Source organism: Pseudophryne corroboree, chromosome 3 (assembly GCF_028390025.1).
Source record: "Pseudophryne corroboree isolate aPseCor3 chromosome 3, aPseCor3.hap2, whole genome shotgun sequence".
NCBI classification, from domain to species: domain Eukaryota; kingdom Metazoa; phylum Chordata; class Amphibia; order Anura; family Myobatrachidae; genus Pseudophryne; species Pseudophryne corroboree.
In genome coordinates this window covers 489,958,586-489,968,793 of record NC_086446.1, presented here as the reverse complement: position 1 = coordinate 489,968,793, position 10,208 = coordinate 489,958,586, and the positions used below count along the sequence as shown (strand labels likewise).

General features: G+C 47.2%; 1 protein-coding gene across 1 annotated transcript in view; it reads right to left on the bottom strand.

Moving 5' to 3' along the window:
• Positions 1-4,309: 4,309 nt before the first annotated feature.
• Positions 4,310-10,208, bottom strand: part of LOC135056139 (manganese-dependent ADP-ribose/CDP-alcohol diphosphatase-like) — a 49,934-nt gene continuing 44,035 nt past the window's right edge. The window contains exons 3-4 of the mRNA XM_063960944.1: positions 9,662-9,778; positions 4,310-8,717 (exon numbers count right to left, since the gene is read on the bottom strand). Coding sequence (XP_063817014.1) covers positions 8,422-8,717; positions 9,662-9,778 — 413 coding nt within the window. The 3' untranslated portion in view covers positions 4,310-8,421. The remainder of the gene's footprint in view (positions 8,718-9,661; positions 9,779-10,208) is intronic.

Here is a 10,208-nt window from a genome sequence, read left to right as displayed (position 1 = left end):
GAGAATTGAATTGTGCACCTGCAACCTTTTTCTTTGTATGCAGCTCTACTGAAATGTCTCCGCAGGGTCGCACCTCTCATTACCGGTGTGCACCCCAGGACCCCTCCCCTGTATACCTAATGCTGTGTATTTACATACACAATAGAAGGCCAGAGACCCCTTCTGCCTGGTGGTAGCACCCACGCCCACCTGTCCTATATATTGGTTTTAATTAGGTTCCTGACATTTCTTAGACTGCATGCAGAGCAAGGTGAGTCCTGCACAAATGTATATTGGATTATCAGATGGGGGTGCATTTCCGGGGTGTGGGTCCCCCTGGACTGTTGTGGCTGTTTTGCCTCAGGAGCAACACATATTAACACTTATTTTCATATTTACTTTCATCCCTATCGTGTGTTTTGTTTCAATGTAATTAATTTCCTACCTTCACTTTTCACTACTTTACCTCTCACTACTTTATCTCCCCCTTCATTACCTCTCACTAATTTACCCCTGCTGTTTTCAGCAGCCTCTCTCACTAACCTATTTTCACTTTTTCACTATATATTTTTTCACTTTTGTGTTGCCCTGGGGTCACTCAGCTGCTTCATTTTGGGGGGCCCCGCACCCTGGATTTGTAACCCCCAAAATGTTAGGGACTTGCCCGACTAATGAGGTCACCCGGACGCGGTGGGCAAGCCGTTACTTATGGCCATAACTATGCGAAGAACCTCGCTTAAAATGCAAAATTTTATTGCAATGTTTATTATTAATAAATTGGTAATGTTTGAATTGTGCACCTGCAACCTTTTTCTTTGTATGCAGTTCTACTGAAAGGTCTCCGCAGGGTCGCACCTCTCATTACCGGTGTGCACCCCAGGACCCCTCCCCTGTATTCCTTATATAAGTGTTCAAAGCTTTCAATTTTTAGAATGGGTCTCACCGAACCGTCTGGTTTCGGTACCACAAACATTGTGGAATAGTAACCTCGTCCCTGTTGAAGGAGGGGTACTTTGATTATCACCTGCTGAAGGTACAGCTTGTGAATAGCCGCCAGTACTACCTCCTTTTCACTGGGAGCAGCTGGCAAGGCTGATTTGAGGTAACGTCGAGGGGGAGTAGCCTCAAACTCCAGCTTGTATCCCTGAGATACCACTTGCAGAACCCAGGGATCCACCTGTGAGCGAACCCACTGGTCGCTGAAGTTCCGGAGACGCGCCCCCACCGCACCTGGCTCAGTCTGTGGAGCCCCAGCGTCATGCGGTGGACTTAGAGGAAGCAGGGGAGGATTTTTGTTCTTGGGAACTGGCTGTCTGGTGCAGCTTTTTCCCTCTCCCCCTGCCTCTGGGAAGAAGGAAGCGCCTTTGATCCGCTTGCCTTTCTGAGGCCGAAAGGACTGTACCTGATAGTACGGTGCTTTCTTAGGTTGTGAGGTAAAAAAGTCGATTTCCCAGCTGTTGCTGTGGATATGAGGTCCGAGAGACCATCCCCAAACAATTCCTCACCCTTATAAGGCAAAACCTCATGTGCCTTTTAGAATCAGCATCACCTGTCCACTGCCGAGTCCATAATACCCTCCTGGCAGAAATGGACATTGCATTAATTCTAGATGCCAGCCGGCAAATATCCCTCTGTGCATCCCTCATATATAAGACGACGTCTTTAATATGCTCTATGGTTAGCAAAATAGTATCCCTGTCGAGGGTATCAATATTATCTGACAGGGTATCAGACCACGCTGCAGCAGCACTACACATCCATGCTGAAGCAATTGCAGGTCTCAGTATAGTACCTGAGTGTGTATATACAGACTTCAGGATAGCCTCCTGCTTTCTATCAGCAGGCTCCTTTAAGGCGGCCGTATCTTGAGACGGCAGTGCCACCTTTTTTGACAAGCGTGTGAGCGCCTTATCCACCCTAGGGGATGTCTCCCAACGTGACCTGTCCTCTGGCGGGAAAGGGTACGCCATCAGTAACTTTTTAGAAATTACCAGTTTCTTATCGGGGGAACCCCACGCTTCTTCACACACTTCATTCAACTCATCTGATGGGAGAAAGAACACTGGCTGCTTTTTCTCCCCAAACATAATACCCTTTTTTAGTGGTACCTGGGTTATTGTCAGAGATGTGTAACACATTTTCCATTGCCGTAATCATGCAACGGATGCCCCTTGTGGATTGTGTATATGTCTCATCCGTGTCGACATCTGTGTCTGCCATCTGAGGTAGCGGGCGTTTGTGAGCCCCTGATTGTCTTTGAGACGCCTGGGCAGGTACGGGCTGAGAAGCCGGCTGTCCCGCGGCTGTTACGTTATCCAGCCTTTTATGTAAGGAGTTGACACTGTCGGTTAATACCTTCCACATATCCACCCACTCTGGTGTCTGCCCCGCAGAGGGTGACATCACACTTATTGGCACCTGCTCCGCCTCCACGTAAGCCTCCTCATCAAACATGTCGACACAGCCGTACCGACACACCACACACACACACAGGGAATGCTCTGACCGAGGACAGGACCCCACAAAGTCCTTTGGGGAGACAGAGAGAGAGTATGCCAGCACACACCACAGCGCTATTTATTCAGGGATTTACACTAACACAAAGTGATTTATCCCTATAGCTGCTTTACATATACAGTTTGCGCCTAAATTTGGTGCCCCCCCTCTCTTTTTAACCCTTTGAGCCTGGAAACTACAGGGGAGAGCCTGGGGAGCTGTCTTCCAGCGGAGCTGTGAAGAGGAAATGGCGCCAGTGTGCTGAGGGAGATAGCCCCGCCCCTTTCTCGGCTGACTTCTCCCGCTCTTATATTTATATTATGGCAGGGGATTTTTGCATATATATAGTTTTTTAGACTATATTATGTGCTGTTTGCCAATGTAAGGTACTCTAATTGCAGCCCAGCCCCCCAGCGCCCTGCACCCATCAGTGACCGATGTATGTGGTGTGCATAGGGAGCAATGGCGCACAGCTGCAGTGCTGTGCGCTACCTTAATGAAGACCGGAGTCTTCAGCCGCCGAATTTCAGGATGTTCTTCTTGCTTCTGGCTCTGCAAGGAGGACGGCGGCGCGGCTCCTGGGACCAGACGACCGAGGCTGGGCCTGTGTTCGATCCCTCTGGAGCTAATGGTGTCCAGTAGCCTAAGAAGCCCAAGCTAGCTGCAAGCAGGTAGGTTCGCTTCTCTCCCCTTAGTCCCTCGTAGCAGTGAGTCTGTTGCCAGCAGATCTCACTGAAAATAAAAAAACCTAACAAATACTTTCTTTACTAGAAGCTCAGGAGAGCCCCTAGTGTGCAACCAGCTCGGGCCGGGCACAGATTCTAACTGGAGGAGAGGCATAGAGGGAGGAGCCAGTGCACACCAGATAGTACCTAATCTTTATTTTAGAGTGCCAGGTCTCCTGCGGAGCCCGCTATTCCCCATGGTCCTTACGGAGTACCCAGCATCCACTAGGACGTCAGAGAAAAAAAATGCGGAGTTGATATAGGAATTTGCATCAGACTGGCTCTTTGCTGGAGTAAGGGATTGCTTTTCTTATATCTTTTCCTTCTGCACAGTACTAGGCTGCACTAATGACATCACACCAATGACCCCACAGCCGACACTCTCACTGGTTGGGATTGTCTCTCTGTCTTGTTTTTCTCTCCACCTTCAGAACTTTCAGATTCTGGGCCTCATTCAGGTTAGATCGCAAAATACGAAAAAGATGCTGCTGCATCGCCAGTCCTGCGCCCGCATTTTCTGCAGGGGCCATAGAAAATGCAATTGCCACTTCCTGACAATCAGGCAGAGGCGGTCACGTGGGGGGGCAACGCTCCATTTCCAGGGTGTAGACGAAGCGTTGCGGGGGCAGCGACAGGGAAATGGTGGGTGTGATGGGAGCGCGATTACGGCAGCTGCGTGACGTCACACGCAGCCGCCATGATCGGAAACATGGCAGCGGGCCTCCTGTGGGAGCAGCTAAGCTGCGCCGGCATGAGGCAACCTTAATTTCTGCTTGTTGAAGGGGGGGAGGCAGCAGTCAGCATGCTGAGCGGCCTTGCCCTGCGATGGGCGGCCCCCAGCACGCTAACAAAAAGATTGCAAATTCTGCTAATTAATTGCAGAATAACATGCATCCCATGCAACAGTTGAATTATTATGTATTATATTTTGAAAACATACTTTGTTATAAATGTATATCTATCTTTAATTACAGTTGCAAGTAAAGTATGTGAACCCTTTGGAATTTCCTAGATTTGTGCATATATTGGTCATAAAACGTGTTCTGATATTCATCTAAGTCAAAGCAATAGACAAACACAGTCTGCTGAAACTAATACCACACAATTCATTATAGGTTCTCATGTTTTTATTGAACACACCATGTAAACATTCACAGTGCAGGGTGGACAAAGTATGTGAACCCTTGGATTTAATAACTGGTTGACCCTCCTTTGGCAGCAAAAACCTAAACCAAACGTTTCCTATAGTTGCATATCAGACCTGCACAACGGTCAGGGGGAATTTTGGACCATTCCTCTTTACAAAACTGTTTCAGTTCAGCAATATTCTGGTTGTCTGGTGTGAATTGCTCTCTTGAGGACATGCCACAGAATCTCAATCGCGTTGAGGTCAGGACTCTGGCTGTGCGTATTTTCTTCTGTTGAAGCCATTCTGTTGTTGATCTACTGTACTTCTGTGCTTTGGGTACACACACTTATAGGGCACACACATATAGGGCTGATTCTGATTTGGAGAGTGAAGAAAGCAAGTGACTGTGCCATGGGCCTAATTCAGACCTGATCATAGATGTGCAAAAAAACGCAAATTCTTTGACATGCGGAGGACACCCAGCACCTGGCAAGTCCGGTCACATGCCGGATCCAGACTCCCCCCCCCCCCCCCTTACAGACATGTGAACGCATCACACAGCGATGCTGCTTTCGCATGTTTCGTGTAGCCTCTGCCTACGCAGCCTAGCTGCAAAGGCAAACAGCTACCCGCCATGATATGGGTCACAGCGACTGCATGTGACGTCAAGCAGCTGCCACGACCCACCCCAGCAATGGTCTGGACACGCCTCCGTTGTCCAGACCACGCCCCTTAAAGGGCTGCCGAAGCCCGCAAAAAGCGGCATCGACACCCCATTCCCGCCCCCCTCCACATCTTAAACTGCGTTCTGAGGACCTTGCAAATGCGCGTACCGGCGTACACGCATGCGCAGATGTGCAAAAATCGACAGGGTCAGAATTAGGCCTCATGTTGCACTGCAATAAGTGCAATTCTTTTTTTCATTTTTTTCCCCTGCAGGGAAAATACTGTCTGCTTTTGCATGTAGCCCACAAATACTGGACAGATTTCTTTTTACCCTGCAATTTGGACTCCCAAATCTAAATGCTCTTTTCTTCTTTGATCTCAACTCATTCTTATTCCTCCTTAATCTTTTTATTTATGGTCCGAATTCAGACCTGGTCGCACGCAGGCTATTTTTTCACTGCTTCGACCAGGTAATCGCCGCCCACAGGGGAGGGGGGATTCGCTGTGCAGGACTGCAAACGCTTGTGCAGAGAGCTGCACAAACAAAATGTTTGTGCAGTCTCTGCACAGCTCACCCGCTGCGATGAACCAGGACGGTGCAGACATCAGGATCCCTCCCTGGAAACGGGCGGACACGCCTGCGTTCGCATCAACATGCTGCAAACGTTTTCTTAGTTGATTTGGGCAGCAATGCGCCTGCGCATTGCGGCCCCCACGCATGCGCTGTTCAGACCCGGTCGCACGGCTCCAAAAAACTGCAGTGTGCGATCGGGTCTGAATGACCCCCTATGTAATTAGTGCAGAGAAAGCTGGGAGTGTGCTGAATGGAAAGGGTACTGGAAGGAATTTATTAAAATGTTATGGAGTATGTCCTAAGCTTTCCAAATTTTTCTCCTTAGCACCTAGGGCCTGATTCAGATGTGGTTGGAGTACAGATGGAGCCTCCGGTATCTTTGCTCTGTCTGTGACTAGGCGCGCCTGCCTGAGCACTCCTAGTCACTCTGAACGTCTCTGCTGGACGGGCGTGCGTGCCCGGACAGAGACGCTCCCCATTCACTTGAATGGAGAGCGCTTCTGTCCGGGCGGGTGCCTAGACAGGGACGCTTACAATGGGAAGCGGCTCTGTGCACCCCCGGCGTGACTAGGCAGACGGATCGCCTAGTCATGCCGGGAGTGCACGCCTGCGCCTCAGCCAGCAAAGATAATGGAGGCTCCATCTGTAGCTATCGCTAGAAGCAGCAGCAATTGCTCTAACATGGTAATGCAGCATGAGGCGTCACGCCTGTATTACTGATCCATACTGTGTCCAAGGGTGCAGTATCGGATCTCCCCAGCACCATCAGCCATTTGGAGAAATGGAGACCGTCGCCGCCACCAAATGGCATCAGACTGTCAGTCACTGACAGCCTTATGCCGTAGTGCAACCGATGTCTCAGAACTCGTACTGCATGGGTCCAATGCATGTGCAGAGTACCAAACATTAGCACTTTGCGGCATATGTAATCTCATCTGAACTAGGCCCTTAAAAGTGAATTATGTTTCAATGCCTAGTGTCTTGCATGGGGCCTGCATGGACAGCTTGCACTACTAAACCTCTATGACTTTGAAAGCTGGCCCAACTACAAGAACCTAAGTACTACTTACAGGTAGGATTCTCTGGCGGATCAGCAGTTATGGACAGGGCCAGAATCAGAGGTGGATGCAAAACCAATGTTTGCACAGTTGGCTGATGTTTTTGCTACTGTGTATGTACGGCGATGGTCTTGTAACGGCGCTCGTTAGGATGCAGAGTGGAAGACATATAGAGACCATTTGTGAGAGGTAACAGGGGGTTAGGCGGCTCAAACCGAGGCATATTGCAACTGTTTCCGAGGCCTCACAGCCAGTGACTGCCTCTTATTACACAGTAGTTCTTGTCCTGACGTCTTGAAAGGCATTGAGCAACCGTAGGGTTACTCAGAGGTCTTATGGTGTGGCCGATGTGCGTCTTTGTATGCAAGCAGCAGATCTGAGACGACGGCGGTGGGTGACTCAAAAGACGGCATCTGTGACATTTGCATATTTTCTGAGATCCGCTGCATACGAAGATATAACAGCAACACGATTAGCGTCCACCTCTGAATCACTACCTGAAAACCAGTGACTAAAATTGGCAGGGTGACAATATGGGAAAAACATAAATTACAAATTATAATGCTTTAGGTTTTAACTACAATAATTCTCTTGTAAGGATTTAGCCCTAATATGTTTTGGCTCCCAAAATGAGGATGCCAAACTAAGCCTGTTCTCCAGTGTCCATACATATAATGGACAACGGCTGCTGTATAGTAATGCTGTAGCTCTTCTAAGTGGTTTAGGGGGTCATTCAGAGTTGATCGCTCGCTAGCTACTTTTAGCAGCTGTGCAAACGCATAGTCGCCGCCCACAGGGGAGTGTATTTTCGCTCTGCAAGAGTGCGAATGCCTGTGCAGCCGAGCGGTACAAAAACATTTTGTGCAAAACAAGACCAGCCCTGTAGTTACTTATTCTGTGCGATGATTGCAGCGACAAAGGTCCCGTAAGTCACGTCAGGTACCCGCCCTGCAAACGCCTGGACACACCTGCGTTTTTCCAAACACTCCCAGAAAACGGTAATTTTCATTGTAAAACATTCTTTCTCTTACATCAAATCTGGGAGACACTGCTCCCCATGTGGTGTAGTGGGCGCCGTGAGGAGTCGGCACATAAAACTACACTTGTTTGTGACCTAGACACCACCATCGGCTTGCTGCAGGAGCAGCTTTTTGAGCTTTATTTTTATGCTAAAGTTCTGCCGTTTCTTCTTGTATTGTGAGTTCTTTATAAGAACCTAAGTGAAGTGGGCTAGCTATGAGCGCTATGTACTCTAGGCCACCGCAACTGCTCCCCTTTTCTCTGGGTGCCTGGCTTGGTGCAGGTCTTGTGTTTTCTTTTGATCAGGCAACTCCTGGGAGATGCAGCTGATCTCGGACCCCCAGCATACCCGAGACCCATGGCAGGCCTCCACAGCGCAGCCCCACTTCTCTCACAGTGATTGAGTTGAGGTATGCAGCGGTCTCCCCCTCTGGTTCACGACAGAAGTTTAAATAGAAGGAACCAAAAGGGAGGACAGGCGGGGTTTTTGCACTGTGTCTGACTCCCACCGTCCCTGCCAGTCACCACAGCATGCTGGCAGGAGCCTGGGATTAAGAACCCTCTCTGAGGGGAATATGCACAAGGGCTGGTAGTTATACCAATTAGCCTCCCGGCTTATTGTTTCTACAGTTAAAAAGCGACCATACATCAGGTGTACATTCTGTACACAGGGGCAGTTTTAGAACGCCCCATGGTGAGCAGTGTCCCTCAGATTGGATGTAAGAAAAAACAGAATTTATACATACTGTATGTTTTCAATGTGCTGATTCTCTTTTAGCTTTTCCTATAGGATAAAGTTAAGCTTGGAACAAGACCTGTGCCTCTCAGGACCATTTTATCTTCGTACATATACATGGTGCCTATAGCCTGGCTGTCTGGTGGGGTTTCAATGATGCCATTGAGTGTTAAGTGGTGGATTCCGCAAGAGTCCTGGCAGTAACCGCCTTTGTGGTCATGTCCAGCAAAGTAGGCCACAACGCATGGGTGTGACTGTAGAACAGCCAGGACCTCCTCGTAGTTCCATGTCAGGCACATTAGGTCTGTGGAGTCTGGGTGGATTGGAAGATGACCTGTAAAAAGGAAATTGTATTTACAAAAAAATGCTTCTCATATACAAGTGTCATTTTAATGATTTGCTCTACATGGAAAGATCATCAGGGTGATATCAAAACCAAAAAGTGAGGGTCTGATGCATGGGGGTTATGTAATAGGATTTGTGTCTAAGGAACTGCGTGTTTTTGGTGAGTTAACCTGCTAAATTTAAAGCGGCAATTAGGTATAAGGCTGGTTTAGCCTTATAACTGATTTCCATCTTAAATTTAGCAACAAACTCACGAAAACAAGCCGGTTCCACACCCATGATATTTCAATACTATTGAGTTACAGAAATATTATACACACTTAGGTTTACTTTAAGCAGTGAAAATTATCAACTATATATAACAATATGTCAGGATATACATTGATATTTATTAAAGTAATTACTTCATGCCTGAAATATCTGACTGCATGGGCCAGCTTTCTCCATCTAATATATTGAGGTTAGAGAGGTCAGGGAAGGTGTGGTTCCCTAATTGTCAGTGCCATAGCAGTTGTTTCATGCTGTGCAGAATTTGCTAGCTAGAAGACACAATGTATTCAGCAAATACATTTTAAGAAATATTTATTGCCCATATAATTTATTGTCATCAAGATGGCACTACTGTACATTCATAATACATGTATAAAAATGTTCATAGCTAGCTACCATTATTTAACATTTCAGTTTATCATGCACTTTCCAGAAAAACCCACAATCCCATAAATGTAGCTGCAGAGTATTTCCAAAAGGGATGAAGTTATGTGACCGTCGGTCACAATACCGACGCCAGGATCCCGCCCCCTCACAATCCCGACAGTCGGCATGCCGGTCCAACTGTTTCCAAAAGTGGAATTTGTGTAAATGCGATAGGAAAAAAAATTATCACTCAGCTGTTATGAAGTAAATGTGGATTTTCCTTATAGGATGACATACCTGAAACAATCACTTTCTCATCACTTTTATCTGAGGACTCCAGAACACTGTTAATCCAGTTTAATTGGCTGGGACTTATTCCACCATTAAACAGTACAAATTGAGCTTCATCAAGACCTACAACAATACAAAACAAAGTGGTTATGAAACTGAACATATATAAAAATAAAAATGCACTTTTTCAGGACCTTTTCTAGGATTTGTGTGCCAATAGTGTTCATTCTTTATCTCATGTTTGTTATATGTGTAACCAGTTTTCAAGTGGGCAGGGATTGGAACAATTTGCTGTGGTTTCCGGTCAGAATGCCGACATTAAGAATACCAGCAGTTAGAATGTCGACATATAGAAATGTTTAAATGATTGTGATGTTAACATGTACACTATGTCGGCATTGTGCATGTCGCCAGTCAAAATGTTGCTAAAATTAGGTTTAGTTTTATGCTTAGGGGGATGCGGTCAATTTACCTACAATCAAATTCCCGGCAACCATTGACAGATGGTCAAAATTCCGACATGGTCAAAATAGCGACATTTAAAATGTCAACA